The sequence below is a fragment of the Empidonax traillii genome, unplaced genomic scaffold (assembly GCF_003031625.1).
Source record: "Empidonax traillii isolate 1590-97213 ecotype Southwest subspecies unplaced genomic scaffold, ASM303162v1 scaffold1019:size274861, whole genome shotgun sequence".
Taxonomy (NCBI): domain Eukaryota; kingdom Metazoa; phylum Chordata; class Aves; order Passeriformes; family Tyrannidae; genus Empidonax; species Empidonax traillii.
The window spans coordinates 124,424-143,600 of record NW_020956212.1 but is presented as its reverse complement, the minus strand read 5'-3'; the positions used below and the strand labels follow the sequence as shown (position 1 = coordinate 143,600).

Here is a 19,177-nt window from a genome sequence, read left to right as displayed (position 1 = left end):
TTATTCACTATATGATTTTGCTGTCTAAAAAATCACTAAAGCCACTATAATAATCCAGGTAAAAATGGGCATGGATCATTTCTGATGATTTATTTTGCAAAAGCAGACTTTTATATCAGCCTCCTGTTAGATGCAGAGGGGAGGAGTTTGGGAGCAGGTTGGACCAAAGACTTGGGACCCTGAAGAGCTGGTTCTGCTGTGATTTCGCACAGTGGGAGCAGAACAAGCCCCACTGTGCTCCCACTATGCTCTTGGCAGTTTTCTGGAATCCTGCAAGATTTAAAGGGATCAGTTCCTTCATCTCAAAGTGGCTTAAAGGGATTACCTGGTACCCGTGGAATAAAGCCAAGATCTACTCAAGATTTGATCAAAACTGAGAGCAACAAAACAAATGAATAAACAGAAGCTGACAAGAGACCACCGAAGCCAGTTTACATGGTTCACCTGACACCTTAATTTGGGACTTTTTTCCCTTGGTCCTGATGACCAGGAGAGGATTAAAGGCACTGGCGTGTGCTGCCCATCGTCCCTTCTGCTAAACATCCTGAGTGAGTTCCAGCAGGAGCTGGAAGGGAAAGCTGATCCTGTTCCCTGCAGGTCCACTTTCTGCACAGGGTTTGTTTTTGGGTTTGTACATTATATGAAGCCAAGTGTACCACAGGCATCGAAAAACTGGAGGAAAAAATAAAGTTGAGATCGTTCTTAAGGGAAAAAAAAGGAGGACTGCTCTTCTTGGGTGGTATGAAATAAAGTAGGTGCTGAAAATAAAAGATTTCCTGAGCATGCTGTGGAGTAAAACAAGTCCCAGGGGAGCTGTGATGTATTGCACTGCAGACCCCCTCATGGATGGCAAATATTCACCAGGCACACAGCAAAAGAGGCTCCAAGAATCACTGGCCTTGCTCTCCCACTGCTCTCCGCAGGCATTGCCAGGGAGATGCCAGAGCCAAGCGTGGTGCCCCTGGAGGCTGAGCCCACACTCCTCCCTCTCCCAGGAGACTGCAAGAACACCTGCAGATGCAGCAACGCTCTCACTTGCCCCCCTAACCCTCCTTCTTCTTTCCCTCAGTGCACATCAAATAAAGCCGTGGTGATTGGCAAGCTCACAGTGGAACAGGGAATTGGAGTTGACAGCCCCAGATGGGGGAGGTGGAAGTTCAATTCCATTTCCTCCCAAGTGTGGGCTGAAGGTGAATAATGAACAGAAACAAGCCCGGAGGGGAGAGCCCAGATCTCCCGGGACTCCAGGTTGTGTTCAACCACCCTAAACCTATTCAAACCCAGCCTTTTGGACATGGTTTGGGGAAAGGCCAGGGACACTGAGGGCTGCTGATATAATTCAGACTCCACAGGAGCAGAGGCAAAGCGTCAGCATCACCAGGCTGGATGGAAGTACCATCTCACCCCTCAGTTCTTATTAATCTATTATAAATAATATTAATTATGCCTGTAGCACAAAAAGCAATTATCAAAATATTTTGCTAAACATCTTATAGAAAAGGCTATTTACCAAAAAACACTCAGCTGTATCAAAGCCTTGACAAAATGCTCTCTTAGAAATTAATAAATATATTTGATTAGCACTTTCATGGATGCACAGATTCTGTATATGGGAGCATTATAGTGCATTTCATTATATATAAAGGCAATTAATGTCACAAATGAAGACTAAGATCTGACTCAGGCTAAATAATTGTCATTATCTATCATATAACATGCCCAGAAAGCTTAACTCCGCAATGATTTTTATGAACAATAAACTTGGCATTTACATACCAAAACAATTTGGTGTAATTCAGACTCAATAATAAATGGCAACCAAAAAAAAAAAAAAAAAAAATCACTCCCATTCTTCAGGAATTTCTCCCAGCACAATCACACGGGCGTTTTTCACAGCGTGTTCCTCACGATGAGGAGGGAAGGAGTTTGTTCTCTGCAGTGTGTGCTGTGAGCCCAGGCAGAGCCCCACGGGGGTGTGGGGGGCTGTGAGGGGCTGCTGGGGCTCCTCGTGTCACAGCACCCCGGGAGGTGATGCCATGGCTTGGCTGATGAATCTCTTCCAGCTGAAGGATGGCTTTCCATCCTTCCACGGGTGCAGAGCCCGTGGCCACCTCCTACTCCCCGTCCACTGAAATCACCCTCTCTCTGCTCTCAGGGCTCTGCAGCTTTGCCTTTACCTCATTTTGCAGTGCCTACAAACACAAGCTCATGGGCTTTTTGGGAAAATACCACCGGCTCTCCTTGTCCAAACGTGAAATGTTCCATCACTGACAGCTGCCATTTACTGGACACAAAACTTGCTGCCTTAAGGTGAGGCCCAGCTACCTTTGCATCTGCTCAGGTCACTGGTGTAAAACTACACTGACAAGGACAAAACCAGTACCCTGACACCAGTGCAGGGCCCAAACCAGTACCCTGACACCAGTGTAGAGACCAAACCAGTACCCTGACACCAGTGTAGAGACCAAACCAGTACCCTGACACCAGTGCAGGGCCCAAACCAGTACCCTGATACGAGTGCGAGGGGCCAAACCAGTAGTGTAATATGTATGTACTCAGTGGGTAATGACATGAGGATGTTATGAGAACAACAATAATGCTGCACTGATGCCAAGTACAGTCAATTGTAAGATAAAAGACTCTAAATGGAGTTAAAGGCTCATTTAGTTGTGTTTGAAAAAGAGCTGTGTGGGTGTAAGAGTGTGGTCTGGTGCAGCTTGTGGAATAAAAAAAGGAAATAATTGATCAACAGTCCACAGTGCAATGTCTTCACTTTGTGCCAGCTCTTAAACCACTGCCTTGCTGGTCTCAGGGACTCACTGCAAAGTTTAATGCATAGATACAGGGGGTGGAGGTAATTTAAAAATTACTAATGCATTAATATCATTAAATATAAAAACCTGTAATTTTTTAATACAAGACGCATGATTGTGCTTTAAATTCTGTTTGTAGATGTTGTAGCAGGATGCCCTGCCTGAAATGGGGTCTGCAGTCAGAGGGATAAAACATCAGTGGCCAATCTTTAACAAAATGCAGCTCATGAACCAGAACATACACCCCCTATAAAAGTAAAATAAACAGGAAAATAAAAGGCTCAGGTTCTTTTCTCTGTTGGATCTAATGCACCATGAGCTGGGAGAAGAAATTCAAACCCCAATCCCCCATCGTTCCCTTTGCACCATTTCCTCTTTGCACCTCAGTCTCCCCTTCACCAAAAAAAAAAGTGAAAAACAGACCAGCAAACTTTTTTTTGCTCAGTCTGAAAAAAACATGAGAGTCCTTTGAACACACAACGTTGTTTGATGGTAAGGCACTTACCTGGCCCAGCGCTGGCTCTGTCCTTGTGGTTAGAAAGGAAAACACTGCAGAGCCTCTGCCTTCATTATTTGCTGGTAATTAGTTTGTTGCTAACAAAGCCTTTACTTGGGCGGAATTTCATCTCTTGTCAGCTGTAATTCATTATTAGATCTATGAATATTAAAACCCCAGCAAGGCCTTGCACCAAGCCCTGCAGCGCCCGGAGTCAGTCGGGGCTGACGTGGAGATCTTCATCACCGTGCACCGGCCCCGTGGCACAGCTGTCAGATCTTCTTCTGATGCTGATTAGCTTCATCAGGATAATTGATCAAGTTGTCTGGAGAAAATGGGAGGCTAAATACCTTCCCAAGGATCCGTCACCCGGCCCCTCAGCCGCGGGTCCTGTGCCCAAGGAGATGTGCAGGTGCTGCGCCGCAGTGGGAAGAGGTTTCCTCTCACCTCTTGCCTCAACTTCTCCCTTTCCTTCCCCCAGCTCACCCAGCCCTTGCCTGGCAGATTGGCTCTGATTATTTGCTCACCTAATTGTGTTCTGGTGTGCTACTGAACAGCATCCTTCAAAGGCATCACAAACCTCAAGGGCTGACGACAGCTTTGGAGGCATCAAACACCGACTGAGAGGCTGTCTCTGTGGGGCTCGGATTCTGGGGTTCTTAAACATCCTGAAAAGTGCCTTTTAAACACTTTTTCCTCCTGCAATCAGCTGCCAGCTCCCCCGAGACCTTTTCCAGAGTTGCTTTCTGTGCACCTCTGTGCCAGGTTCTTGGATGTTCATCTGACAACGTCATGAAAGAAAGGTTAGTCACAAGGGGGGAAGGGGGAGGGAACAACTGAAAAAATATATTTATTGGAGTAAATAAAAAAAAGTTAACCAAAATCCTTTATTGATACATTCTTGGATAATATCACAGGATCGAGAGAATGGAAAGGGGGGGAGGAGGTTGCGGCAAAGATTGGATTCACTAAATTGGCACATAAGCAGCAAGATTAACGAAATTACTTATTACAAACAGTATAAAACATACATGCTTCTGTAAGTCCTTATCACACTGGTCAATCATGGTGGGGCATCAACAGAGAAAAACCTCAAGACATGTAAAAGCCATATTCTTTCCTCCAAATATCATAAGAATCATTGAAATTATTGCAAAATAGTCATATACCTAAAAGAAAAGAACAAAATAGAACACAAATACAAATATCAAACATAAATTATTAACATGTACCATAAAATACATTACTGGCATGCATTCCAAAGATCAAGACCTCTACCAAAACTCAGCAAAAATCCTTCTGCTTCCTCTGCAGCCCGTCGGAGGTGTGAAGGGGGGACTAACTTCGCCAGCACAGTTTTTGGTCTTTAAATTATTTTTTTGTTTGTTTGTTTAGTTAAAAAAAATAAGGGATATGGATTGCAGTGATACGAGAGTAGTCATACAAGTCATGTACACGGGTCTGAGCTCCTCAGCTGTCGGTCGGTTTGAGAAGTGCTGAGAGCACAGGGCCTCGATGGAACTGTGCATCCGAAAAACAAACAGAGACCTGGGAACAACATGGATGGCGATATGCAAAAATCCTCACAAACTGTACAGAGAGTTCAAAAACTTGCAGTCTGGAAGTACATAGAAAGACAGAATTAGCCCCTTAGAGTCCTTTGCAGCCGGTGCGGGGGGCCGGTCCCCCCGCAGCCTCGGCAGCTCCCGCGGCCAGAGCAGGCCCAGGGCCATGGCTGGAGCAGGCCCGAGGCCATGGCTGGAGCAGGCCCAGGGCCATGGCCGGAGCAGGCCCAGGGCCATGGCCGGAGCAGGCCCGAGGCCATGGCTGGAGCAGGCCCAGGGCCATGGCCGGAGCAGGCCCAGGGCCATGGCTGGAGCAGGCCCGAGGCCATGGCTGGAGCAGGTCTGAGGCCATGGCTGGAGCAGGCCCAGGGCCATGGCCGGAGCAGGTCTGAGCTGGAGCAGGCCCGAGGCCATGGCTGGAGCAGGCCCGAGGCCATGGCTGGAGCAGGCCCAGGGCCATGGCCGGAGCAGGCCCGAGGCCAGGGCCGGTGGCCGTGGCGGTGCCGGCGGGGGCCAGAGCGGTGCAGGAGTTTCGGGGAGCAGCCATCAGAGCCCGGGGCTCCCCTCGCGCCGTCCCGGGCACCGCCGGGCCCTGAGGCCCTGCGCGGGGAGGCTGCGCCAGCGGGCAGGGAATCCTCGCCCCGGAGAGCGGCCTAGATCACCAGGTTGTTATAACTGACGTACTTCTTTTTTGCAGCAGGGCCTGCAAGAGAAGCGGAGAAGGGTCAGGGCCCGCGGGCCGAGCCCCTCAGAGGGGCTGGTGCTGCTCCCACATCCCTGAACCCACTCCTTGGACCAGCCCCAACACCGTCTGCAGCTCCAGCCCTTCCCATGAACACCATCACCACCGACGGGCTTCGTCACGCTCCTGCAGTCTGGGTGACTTCACTGCCCAGGCACCGCGACTAGATCCTATTAAGATTTCTTGTTTCTAAAAACAGTGACGTTTTCTCCAACTTCTTAAATCTCCTGGGCTAAACGTGGCTTTTCTCATGGATAAAGCAATTCTGATTCGAGTTTTATGACTTCTGAGAATTTTTCAATATAGGGATGAAGGTACCAGCTTCCCTAATTATGACCTTCAAATCCAATCTGTTTGCAAATAGAAGGAAATCAAAGCAGTCAGGAGAAGGAAGAACTTTGTGAGCGCTGCTACACACAGCAACTATTTGCAGCCAAACACAAAGCAAAATGTTCTGCAGTAGTTTGGCAACACTGGCAGATTCAGGACGCAGAATCACAGAATATCCTGAGCTTGAGGGACCCACAAGGGTCATCAGTCCAACTCCTGGCCCTGCCCAGGACACCCCAACAATCTCATCCTGTCCCTGAGAGCATTGTCCAAACCCTCCTGGCAGCTTTGAGGCTGTGCCCACTGCCCTGGGGAGCCTGTTCAGTGCCCACCACCCTCTGGGGAAAATTCTTTTCCTGAGATCCAACCTGACTGTCCATAGAGATAAAAAAAAGAGCCTGTATTTACAGTTACCACAGTTTGCTAAAACATTTAAGCTTAAATCCCACTATCTTTGAGAGAATTTGGCATAACTTAACCATTTGCTGAACATCTTCAGGCTGCTAAACTGGGACAGACTCCACTCTCCTTTGGGATATTTTTTTTAGAACAGTGTGTGCTTCATTGTAAATCTTTCTCAGGAAGATTTAAGAGAAGCCACAGAAGGAGAAGCGAGAACAACAACTGAGTTTGCTCTGCAAAGCTGCTTTTCAAACTTGCTTGGTTTAGGGCATCCCAGGGCTCCTCTCAGCCCCTCTGCTAAACCAGATATTTTCCATGGTGTTCACTATCTTTTAGTGACACAGAAATGATTTTAGTCCCAGGGCTGGCATGTAAGAATCCGCCATGTAACTCCAGCTCTTTGCAGTATTATTCTGAAGCCCCAACTCAGCTGTTTTCTCCTGCCCCAGACGAGTCAGAGCTGTCTGTTCAATCAAGGACTGAGTCTACAAAGTGCTGATCATCTTCAGTTCCCATTAACTTCTCTTGGACACGAAGGTGTCCCACATCTGCCAGGATTAAACTCATTATCCTCCAAGGCTACACTGCAAATATCCAATAAACTGTGGAATGCTATTAAATGCTGAAAAGGGGTAAAATGAGTCTAAGAAAAAAAAAATGTCATCATGGAACAGGTTGCAAAGTAATTCCACGTATTATTTTGTGATATACTTCAGCTTTATCCATTACATGCTCCAATTTCAAACAGCAGCAGTTCCTGTGTCAGAGATTTGGATGCTCTCCACTGCTGGTTCATATCATGTCACCCCTTCACTGCCTCCCGGGGTGTTACTCGGCCTTTCACAAACCTGATCTTTGTGCTGATGAGTTTTCTCACCAATTCAGCTCCAGTAGTTCAGCTCTCATTTCCAGTAGGACAGTGAACCAAAGAGATTGAGCCAAGAAATGTTGTGGATAATGTGCACCTGTAGGCTCTCTGTGGAGAGATGGGCTCTGAACTCAGACAGTGATGCTGTGGCTGGCACGGCTCTGCTCCACCAGAATGATGGAGCTGACAAAAGCCTCATCCATAATTTAGGTAAAACCATCAATAAAAGCTCCATGGTTATTTTAGGAGAGGAAAGACAATCTTGCTTGGCCTTAAAGGCTGTTAGGCCAGAGCAGATCATGTCTCCTGATAGCTGTTTGTGCATTTCACTGCTCTGCTCCTGCACTAACTCCAGCCCATGTGCAATTCCAGACACACTCCAGTCTTGAAGACTTCAGGAGAGAGAAACAGTCTACTTTGATAACAAATCTCTACTGAGTCACAGCTCATCATTATCATTGGCAATTAGCACCAGGTATGGATTTGATTTTCCTCAAAGAAATTAATTTCCATGAAAATGGGGGAGGCTAATGAAACATCAGCGTTACCAGGATTCACCGTGTTTTGATCCAGGAGACACGAGCATTCCCTGTTCTTCAAAGGGGAGCAGATACACATCTCCCACGCTCTGTTGCTGTTCCTGCTAATGGCTGACAGCTTCCCAACAGTGAACACACATTGTCCTCTTACAAACAACATATACATGTTAATTAATATACATATAATTATGTCAGCCTCGGCTGGCGATTGACTTGGACACGTTGGCAGAGAGCCAAGAGCTGCACATGCAGAATCTGCAGTGCTGGACCATTCCCTCTGTCCAGAGAGACACAGAGCAGCTGCATCCAGCCCCCTTTCCTGAGCTGGGTGCAGAGGAACACACGAGGGAGCTGTGGGATGAATGGGCTGACAGCTATTTTTGAGTACAAAATACCGTGTGGGAAGGAAACATCCTGGCCCCTGCCTGTTTGCAAATACATGTGCTCGAGGCATTTCCTTGTTTGGAAAAAAAACCAGGGACCTTTCTACAGAGCCTTAAAGACCCTAAAAAGAGGCTTCCCATCACTGTTCCACACGAGTGCCCTTGTCTGCTGATTTTCTGCTAATCAACGGTGAAGAGTGACAATGTTCACAGGAGAAGAAATCAGTAGGAGGGATACCTGGAGAATACAGCCCCCTACACAGTCAGGGCCACTGCACATCTGCAGTTCAGTCCAGCCACAGGTGACCACAGAGAACCACAGAACCACCGAGGCTGGAAGAGCCCTCAGAGACCATCAAGTCCAACCTTCAACTGACACCACCACGCCCCTTAAACCACAGCACTGAGTGCCACAGCTACTCGTTTTTTTAAACACTTCCAGGGGTGGTGACTTCACCACCTGTTCCAATGCCTGACCACTCATTCAGTGAAGCAATTTTCCTGGTAACCAGCCTGAATCTCCCCTGCTGCATCTTGAGGAAGTTTCCCCTTGTTGTATCACTGGTTGCCTGCTAGAAAAGCCTGACCCCCATCCGGTCACATCTTCCTGTCAGGGAGTTGCAGAGAGCAATAAGGCCCTCCCTGAGTCTTCTTTTCTCCAGGCTGAGCCCCCCCAGCTCCCTTGGCTGCTCCTCCTGGGATTTATCATCACACACACCCAGAAGGCAGAGCACAGCACAGGATGCTCCAGCTCCCATTATGGTTTTGCCTTTACCTGGCTTGGAAAAAAAATTCTCCTGTCCTGACAGAGGCATAAAGAGCCCCTTGATCACCAAAACCCCAGACACCTCACAGCATGGCTTTACTTTAGGATGTGACTGAAACCCAGGTGAGCTCTGGGTTGTCCTCTCAGTTACTGCTGTGCCTTTCCCCACTCTCCCGGAGTGGATCCCACCCTCCTGCCTTGCAGCCATCCGTGTGAAGACACCTACAGCTTGCAGCAACACCACCCCAATGAAAACAACCTGTACAGCTGCACACAGAAACCAAACAATGCTTCCTTAAAGCACAATCATTAATTAAACCCCTTTTCTTTACAGCAGTGGGGGGCAGTGAGAGCCTACACGCACATCCCCCTTCCAGAAGGGAGTAACAGGACTGGACATAGCTGCATCTGTGCCAACAACATATTAAACACAAATAGAAGCAAAAAGCCTCTTTGGATATATGTTTCATCACTTGACTGGTTTTCATTATCTTGAGCACAGGCCACAAAGAAAGGAGCTCCCACAGCATCCCAGAGCAAGGCAGAGCTGTCAATACTGACTCAGAGTGAGATTTAATCACTTGCACTTCAATTTTATGCACATTTGTAACCTCTTCCATGCTTAAAGAGAAAAGATTTACGGTGCAAGAAATGAATTTTATTGCAGCCCCCAGGCATCTCAGGCTATCAAACGTACGGAACATCATCTCAGCATTCCCAGCTCGGAGCAGGAAGGGACATCATGATGGCTCCGAGCCTGGAACTCCTGCTCTGATTCCCTCTGCAGTCACTGTGGCAGATAATTCTTACCTTCTCTCTTTCTTAATTCTGGCTTAGAAAGCCGTATCATTTGTGGCAGGCAGAGCGGAGGCTGATTATTAAATCCTACTTCTAGTCCATCTCAAAGCGAAATGGGTGAACATGGCTCCTCCTCCATCTCTGCCAGAAAGACAGAGCTGTCCCCATGCTCTGCTGCCTTTAAATTGGGGAATTTAGATGAGAAAGAGATGAAAGCAACAGGCCTAAATGATTCTACATGCTTGCCCAAACCCCAACAAATGGAATGAAGCTTGGAGAAAATAATTTTAAATTTGGTATCTAAATGTAAATGGATTGTTCTATCGCATTTTGACATCTCTCTGTTGTGCTGCCATGGTGTACTGGCACCTTATCTGGTCTCTAAGTGCCTGCAGTTGTACAAACCCATTTCCCCCCTGTGTGGGGGGTCCTTGCAGCCTGAACCACGTGGCTTTTATGCAGATGAGCACAGGGAACCTCATGTTTTAATAATGGCATGTGAATATATTATATTGCAAATGTAATACTAGTAAAAGTGTGTTCCTCCCTCACTGCTTCACAGCCTCCTCTTCTCCTCAGTGACATCATCCCCAGCTGTCAGCTCTGTCACTCTGGGTAGAGCAGTGCCAATCAGTGCCTGGGTGCTGGGGACAGCCAGGAACAGTGGTGACATTCCAGGCGTGGGGAGGTTCAGCAGCAGGTCACAAACAGCAACAGGGCAGGAGGAAGTGCTCAAGGGACTCCTTCTGTTTGCTGATCATTAATTTATCCAGCACAGCTGGTGTGATGGCAGCCTGGTGATGAGCTGGACAGTCCATTGCCCTGTTGTTTGATGTGTCTGATGGACACGGCCCTCTGGATTCTCCAGTGGGATAACTGGATGGACTGTCCTTGGGAATCACTGGAAATCCCAAAGCTGGCCAAAACCATCACAGCCCAGGTGGGGCCACACAGGCACGTTTTACCTGGGGCAGGCCCAAAATACAGGGCTTGTGGTTAGAAATCCAACGAGCTGCCACTAAAATGCCAAATGCTGCAGGAGGTAAAGCCAAAGCAGCCTCCCCAGCGTGTGCACAGATGCTGATGGGGGAGACAAGGCCAGGTTTTCTGGTGACTGCACTCAGCTAACATAGGCAGGGTGGCTGGGGCCAGATGTCCAGCCTGGCTGTCCACTCCCACCCCTGAATCCACTCAGGTGTCCCTGCTCCCAGGCTGCAGAGCACTGATGAGATCCATAAGCTGCTGCTCCAGAGGAGGTGACACCAGTGGCCAGAGGTCAGCAGTGAGTGATTTATGCCAAGAGAGCAGTGGCAGAGGAGAGCCAAAGCAACCTGATTGATACAGCCTCAGCAGCCTGGAGTCACCTGGCACCTTGGGGGCCTTCAGAACACAGTTAATAACAAAAGTATTGCTTTAGATCACTAGAATAATGATGTTTATGCACATGAATGCAAATGCCCTGCTCAGAGCGGGGCTGGGCAGATGCTGCAGGTGTGTTTCTGTCTAAGGAGCCCTCACTGTCCATCACGTCACACAGCTTCCTCTTCTGACTCACTGTCCATCACGTCACACAGCTTCCTCCTCTGAATTTCTCAGCTTTTATCCGGGGCTCACTTTGCCTTCAGGGCTTCCTTATTATTGTCCCTTTCAGACACAGCTATTTACCCACCTGTCCCACAGCCCTGAGCACACCCAGCCTGCAGAGCTGCTGCACTGACAGCTCCCGAGCCAGCCATCAGCACAGGGCACTGGCACACCCGGGCAGAGCAGCACCAGGGCCAAGGCAACCATTACAAATATTCAATATCCTGCCTGCTTTTAATGAGGAGTCCTTTGAAGTTCCCACAAGGATTTAATAGGAAGGAAGAATCTGACCTTGCCAGTTCCCTGGGGCACGTGGGGATTTGAAGTAGGTTTTTCTTTTAAAAAAGTCGGGTTTAGCTCTTAAAGCTTTCAAGTGGTAGCAGCTCTCAGGGTGTGTGTTTTTAACTCCTCACTCTTGTTACGATGCACTTGCTGTGAGAGCAGGGAATGTATCCAACAGAAAGAATAATAAAGGCAGTTCTTGGGTGAGATAATGGCATAATGATAGAATCAGTTCAGGTCAGAGTGGCAACAACATGACCCTCTTATAGCCTAAGACAGCGTGGGAGGGTTGAGTTCATACAGTAAGTGTTTGCTTTGGCTTCTTGCAAACACACTGGAATGAGCCCAGTCTGCTGGTGAACTTTTATATCCATAGGGATGAAGGAACTCTAAGCTCAGACAACGTAGGGAAAGCAATTCTATTAAACCCTTGCTTGCACTGCAGTACAAAGCCAGACAGTTCTGACCTCGTTTCAAGCAGAATGATAGCCACTCATTCCAGGGACACAGGCTTTCCCAGGGAATCCCAGAAAGGGCTGGAGCTTATCCCACCCATCACCCTAAACCCACAGAACGATGTGAGGGTCATCCTGCACAGACCATGCACACGTGGCACCTCTTTGGAAAGAGGAAAGAAGAAGGAACAGACTGTTTGAAAGTTGGGCTTGTTTTCATCTCAAGGACCAGGTAAATAATGGACCTGAGCTCGTGCACGGAGCTCAGAGCACACACAGGGCTCTGACAAACACAGCTGTGTGTGCTGGGAAGCTTTTCCTAGTGGCATGGGATAACCAGCAAACTACCCTAACTCGACTCCAGGGAGAGCAAACTTAAGCTGTCTGCAAAGACAAGTCAGGAAAAATCCTACAGAACGTAGCACAAAACATACACCTCCTGTTTTTAGGACAGCACAGTGGGGAACTCCCAGTTAAACTCCAGCTCTCCAGACAGGCGTGGAATTGCAATCCACTGAAATCCCACTGCTGCTCCAGTCAAGGGCAAAGCACCTCCCAGCTTCAGCACAACCAGCATTGCTCACCCTACAAATTTTCAGTACAGTATAAAATAATGTGGGGAGTTATTGGTTCCTTACAACACTTGTGTAGCATCTTCCTCCTCAGACACAGGGAGTGCTTCAGCTTTCTGTGGTTTCCCACCACTCTGCTGGAGGCATCCACGTGCCCCACAGCCCCTCTCCCTGCCAACACCCCCAGGGGCAGGTGCCTTTCCTGGGCAAAACACATCCCTGAGGAAAATTACCCAAATGCCGTGGTCTCTGGCAGGAGACATGACCACAGTAAGGGCAAAACTCAGTGAGGAAATCTGCTCCTCTGAAAAATATTACAGAGTTGTAATTCTAAAGCCAGGGATTTGGGGTGTCCTGGGATATCCCCCAGCACTGGGATATGACCCCTATTCCCTGTTTTCACTGGTGGAGGTGGCACTCCCCATCTCTAACAGATTCCCCAAGGCAAGGACAGTTCTCTGTACACAAACAAAGCACATCATTTATCTCTCTGCCTCGGGGCTGCTCATGCCATACCTCTGTCAGCCTCAATAAACCCCTTTTGTTAAGCTGGGAGGATGATCCAGTGCCTGTGGTGACAGACACTGTCCCTGGGGCTGGGCTGAAGGATCAGCTCTGCCTGCCACCCCTGGGCTTTGCAGGTGTAATCGAGGGGGGCACCTGCAGAGATCCATCCTGAGTCCTTGCTGTGAACTTTCCCTTCTGAGCCACTAAAATAAAATGTGACTTTGAGTCACAGAGCAGAGCCAGACTGTTTGTGGCCTGAAAAATCATCAGGGTTTTGCCAGACAGAGAATATGAGATTGAGATTTGGAGTCAGGAAATAAGATTGTAACAGAGAAGGATTAGTTGTACCCTTCCAAATAAAAGCTAAAATCAACAAAGTAGGCACTGCTGAAGAACATCAATCTAGAGCATGTTTGGCTGCATCTTCCCCAATCTCCTCCTTGTCTGTTTGCAGATAAAACCTCTGCGTCGGGTGAAGCTTGAAAGTATCAGCGAGAGTGGGATCAGAGGATGAACAGCAGGAAGGCTTTATCAACACTTGCAGCAGTGAAAGATTGCAGAGAGGCTCCAGGAAGAGCTGTGTTTGTGCTCTGAGAGGGGGATGTGGTCAGGCCATGGGGGACAGAAATCCTGCTCCCAGGGGAGCAGAAGGTGAGGATGGAACCAGTTCCCAGAGGACAGGCAGGGTCACTGGACAACTCTCCCACCAACCCCATCCCCAGTGCCTCACCTGCACCAGCCTCACGTGCAGCTGCAAAAGTGCACAGGATCTTAGGAAATGTGTTTCCAAACCTGTGTGAGATTATGGCAGGGAAGAAACAAACCCAACTCAGATTCCTTAATTGGAGCCGACGGTACAGAAAAACCTCCTGATTCCAACCACCTTTATAATGTTTCTGTTTGAATGCTGTGGGCCAGAAAGATAACAAACAGAAGCAAATTATTTTCACCTGATTAAAACCAAGTAATTAACAGCACTTTGGTTATCTCACCTGGAAAGCCTGGCTCTGGGAGAGCTGTTAGAGCCACGTGTGAAAACAGTTTGCAGGAAACATAATTAAAATTATGACCTGAGTGATCGGCTAAACCATCCCAAAGGAGTCCTGGAGTCAGAGCTGTAAGGGAACAATTCACCTCTGCCTCCTGATGTGTTCCAGAGTGTCCCCACTGCCTTGTCCCCAGCCCCAGGGCACAGCTGGGAGCTCTGCAGCTGCCCTTGCCCTCCCAGCATGGGCCTGACACTTCTCAGGACATCTCTCCATCAGTTATTTCTCCTGTGATGTGTTACCCTCTTCTCTCCAGTTACTGAGAACCAACACCCCCGCCCCCACCAAATCCATCCCAAACAGCCCCTTCTGGTGGCCCGTCCCTATCCCAGCTCTCCATGCAAACCCCAGTGTTTTGGCCAAGCAGAGATCCAGGTAAATCATAGAATCACAAAATGGTTTGGCTTAGAATGGACCTTAAAACCCATCCCATTCCCCCCCTGCCATGGGCAGGGACACCTTCCACCAGCCCAGGGTGCTCCAAGCCCCGTCCAACCCAGCCTGGGACACTCCCAGGGATGCAGGGGCAGCCACAGCTTCTCTGGGCACCCTGTGCCAGGGCCTGCCCACCCTCCCAGGGAAGAATTCCTTCCCAATATCCCATCTAACCCTACTGTCTGGCAGTTTGAAGCCTTGTCCTGTCACTCCAGGCCCTTGTAAATAGTCTCTGTCCATCTTTCTTGTAGCTCCCTTCAGGTCCTGGAAGGCCACAGTTAGGTCATCCTGAAGCCTTCTGTCCTCCAGGCTGAACAATCCCAATCCTCCCAGCCTTTCCATGGTTATACAGTTATCAGACAAGTCATAATTTTCTTACTCACACCCAGGAACTCCCCTCCCTTCCTGCCAGCTGGCCTGCTCCAACTCCTTGGCAGAGTTGCAAGTCACAAACATCCTAACAGGAAAATCAAGAATGTTCACGAGGTGCAAAGAGACTAAATTCCCTGGAAAATGTATTCCTGGTGTCTGATTCTGTTACACAGTGTCTAACAAAATTACACTCTGAGCTGCACTGTTTAACAGCCCAATTTTGCTGCAATCAACATTTAATTTTTTAGCAGAAAGTCTTGATTTCAAATACCCTGGAAATGTTTAACAGCTGATATTAATAAGAGCCCAGATTTATTGCAGGGCTCTTTATCCCAGGGACATGATAAGCATCGTGACAAATGCTGTAACTATGGCAACTGTATCTTTTGATTTCTTTTTCCACTGAACAGCAAGAACACACATCTCACTGGATGCAGTGCCAGACTCTGCTCCCAGGTAAGACCCAGAGCTCTGAGTTACAGAGGAGTAACTCAGCCAAACCCCAGAATGCCTTTCTTCCCTATTATGTGTCTCCATTGTCTTTCTTGGGCATTTACATGTATTTAACCTAATTCCCTTCCTTTTTTTTTTTTTTTTTTTTTTTCTCTATGGCAAAAAAATACCCCCCTGCCTTTGTTCCCAGCATCAGACAGAGTTCAAAACAAACAATCTCACCCCAAAGTCAAAACACCTCTTTTCCTGACCAAAAGGATGCTCTCCTCTAATTTTGCCCTGCCTGGGAGAGAGGGAGGCATCAGAAATAGATGGAAGATAAGAGAGCCAAAAGTTCTGTCTTTTTCCTGTTATTACAATTTATAAATTTGACAGAGTCTCCCTGAGAGGATGTAAGGACTGATAAATTAATCAACGAGAGAACTCACAGCTGCTAAGAGTTTACTGGATAAAAAAGCAAGAGAGGGACTGGTCTGTGAGGTATATCTGCTCACTCTTCCTCCAGATTTCCTAGGGAAAAACGTTCACATAAGAAGACAAACAGAAAAAATGGAATGAAAGATGAATACTTATACACTAATTAATACTCATTTGTTCTCACAGACACCTTTCTACTACCCAGCTTTTAATATCCACTTCTAGCCATGAATAATGTGTTTTTATTCAGACATCAAATTTGAAGGTGATGCTCTAAATGCCCCAAGAGTTCTGATGTTTAAAAAAGGAAACAGTCTGACACTTCCCTGCATATTTACAAGTCTTGTGTCATGTAAGTCATGAAAGGTGTGAGACAGTCTGCAAATAATTAATATGTGAGCGTGCAATTATGTGAATGTACCAAAGTGCACCATCCAAAGGAGTTATTTTTAGAAGTAAAAAAGAAAGTAACATGATCCCCAAATGTTCAGACAGGAGGGAATGTTCTCTCCAAGGGCTGGATCCCTCTGCTCTGGAGCCAGGCTGGGAGAGCTGGGGGGGTTCACTGGAGAAGAGAAGGATCCAGGGAGACCTGAGAGCCCCTTGCAGGGCCTAAAGGGGCTCCAGGAGAGCTGGAGAGGGACTGGGGACAAGGGATGGAGGGACAGCACACAGGGAATGGCTTCCCACTGCCAGAGGGCAGGGAGAGATGGGATATTGGGAAGGAATCCTTCCCTGGGAGGGTGGGCAGGCCCTGGCACAGGTTGCCCAGAGAAGCTGTGGCTGCCCCTGGATCCCTGGGAGTGTCCAAGGCCAGGTTGTATCTCCAGGCAATACTTTTAAAATAAGCATATCACTGTTAAAAGAATTTATGATGTTTAGTTTTCCAGTCAGCCATTCCAGAATCAAAATAGATGCAGTGAAGAGCTGTCAAAGTCAATTTTGACTGCAAATTCTCATTTCTTAGCAGCCTCCACTGAACAGAAAATCCCTCAAGTGAGGTTAAACACAGAGCACTCTTTCGGGATGAAATGGGCCAGATTTAAAACGAAAATGACGCTTCAATCCAGCAAATAATTATTCTCCAGCACACACCCGAGGGTGTGATGAGCTCCAGAGCATCACACAACTCAGACCCACAGCCTGCAAAGAGCTGCCCTTCCCCAGGGACACCACAGCTGGGTGGTAAGGGGGGCTCTGGGGGCTCTGGACTGTGCATGGAAGAAGGACAGGCATGGAAAAAATCCTTGGCACTTGTGGGTACCTCTGTTTACCTCTTCCAACGTTAGCCCAGGATCAGTTTGAAACCACCTCATGACTCAAATCACCACAGCTTCGTTCCAGAGCAATCTCAGTAATTGCATTTATATTCTAGGGGAGATATGACCAAGACACACGATGGCTCCCCAGGTGTGGGGCTGCACATCCCTCACAGATTGCCTGAGCACTTGGCAATCACCACCGACACTCCTCTGCATGCAGATCGAGCCAAGAATGACTTGTGAGGCGACTGGGAAGCCTCTGGAAGCAGCAGCACACTGTGGCCCAGCCCTGGGAGGAGAGGTCCTGCCCAGCCCAGCCTCCCTCTGTCCTGATGAGACTGGAACTGTGTGCCAGCCCAGGTGGTGTCCATGCCCAGCTGTGCCTGAGAGCAAACCCTCCCAAACCTTGCACTGCCTTTTCCTCCTGCCCTGGATCAGGAGAAAAGCAGAGCAGACATTCCTGCAGGACCAGCTGTGGCTCTCCAGAATCACTGACCTTCTCTGCCTTGTTCAGAGATGGACAAGCCACCTTGACCCACCTACCACACACAGCTTTTCAAGCCCTGTATTTTCATCAATCTCTACAGCAGAGGAGTCCTGTTTGTCACTCCCAGGAAGCCAGTTAGAGCATTATAAACACATCTCTCTGTGCATCACAAGCAGAAATTGATACAGTCACGTAAGGGCTCAGCTCTGTGTTCAGACCTACCACAAATAAGTTACCAGCAAAAACAAGTGTCAATTTACAACCAAGTCGATGTTTTCCTGCTATCCCTGCTTTGTTTTTAATACAGTAGATTGTTTCCTGCTGGTTTTGGTTTTGTATTCCTGGAAGAACAAATCAAAGCAGCGAGCAGAGCTGCGGCAGCCAGAGCTCCAGCCTCCAGCCCAGCTGGAGCAGGAACGCTTCAGGGAGGGATGGGGAACAGAGCCTGCTGCAGAGGAGCTCTGGCAGGACCAGTGCAAGCCCAAACCGTCCCTGGCCATGGCAATTTCATAGCTTTTCTGAACCAGATTTAAAAATCTGCTCAAAAAGTCTGAATGGCTGATTGCTTTTTATAGGGCTTGGACGACAACGTTACTTGTGTGCCTTTGCAGACAGCAATGCCTCATATTATTTCTACTATTACATGGAGAAAATTAATTTTAGAAATCCATGTGAGCTCCTAATTATTTTATTTTCAAATGCTTGTGCTTTCCCCCCTCCCCCCCCCCCCCAGTTTTATTTTAAAACATGATTTCTCCAGAGATTTAAGGCATCTTCTCTCTCGCTCCTTCTCATCTCCTTCCTTGAACAATTTCATCTTCACACAGCTGCCCTTTCCTCTTTCCCATTTCATTTGCAATAATACTTTGAGTGGCCCTTCTCCTCCTCGACTGCTTTGTTCCATTCCCCTCCAGACGAGCCCTCATCACCCCGCCTGGCTCTGGCCCTCGGATGCTCCAGGTCATCCTGATGTTCACCAAGAGCTTCACACCTCAAATCAGCCTATCTGCCTGAGCTGGGAGTTAACATAATGGCCCTGATTCAAATACAATAAAGCCAATTTGAACACTCTGTAAGAACTAAATTGAAACTGGAGCTGGGGCAATTTACACCACCAGAGATATTAGGAATCTTTTTCCCTGTGACTCAGAGACTCAATTCAAGCAACGTTCCTACCTTTGCTGAGATAAGTTCTCATCTGTGAGGGATCAGTGAAACCTTCTGAAGGCTGAATAGTCATTTCTTCAGGCCCTCAGTGCACAGCACCACACTAAGGGGGTCAGCACCTTCCATACCTGAGCTGAGCCCAAAGGAGTGGGCAAAGCCCCAAAGGAGAGACAAAAACCCCCAGTGCACACAGAACTGTGAGAAACATCTATTAATGGTTGTTAGTAATTTCTCCCCAATATCAAAGGCTTTCTTGTTCCTCTGATTGCCCTAGAGCAGCAGGAATTTCTGGCTGATGCAGTCACAAGTACCAAGAGAGCTCACACATCACCACTGAGGCAGCCACAACACCCAGGAAAAGCCAGTCCTCAAAAATTGTTCACTCGGGGCTCCACAGCAGCAAGTGGTCACTGGGCTTTCCCATGGGGAAAAGAAG

At 48.1% G+C, this 19,177-nt stretch overlaps 1 protein-coding gene across 4 annotated transcripts in view; it reads right to left on the bottom strand.

Annotated features, from left to right (window-relative positions):
- Positions 1-5,322: 5,322 nt before the first annotated feature.
- LOC114068243 (metabotropic glutamate receptor 7) overlaps positions 5,323-19,177 on the bottom strand; it is a 137,936-nt gene continuing 124,081 nt past the window's right edge. For 2 of the 4 annotated variants that reach the window (XM_027904195.1, XM_027904197.1), the window contains one exon: positions 18,304-18,610. Coding sequence is in view for 2 of the 4 variants with exons in the window: in XM_027904197.1 (XP_027759998.1) it covers positions 18,597-18,610 (14 nt within the window). In the remaining 2 variants the exon portion in view is untranslated. Of the gene's footprint in view, positions 5,578-15,687; positions 15,919-18,303; positions 18,611-19,177 lie in introns of those variants that run through there. The other 2 variants (XM_027904196.1, XM_027904194.1) reach the window with 2 other exon arrangements.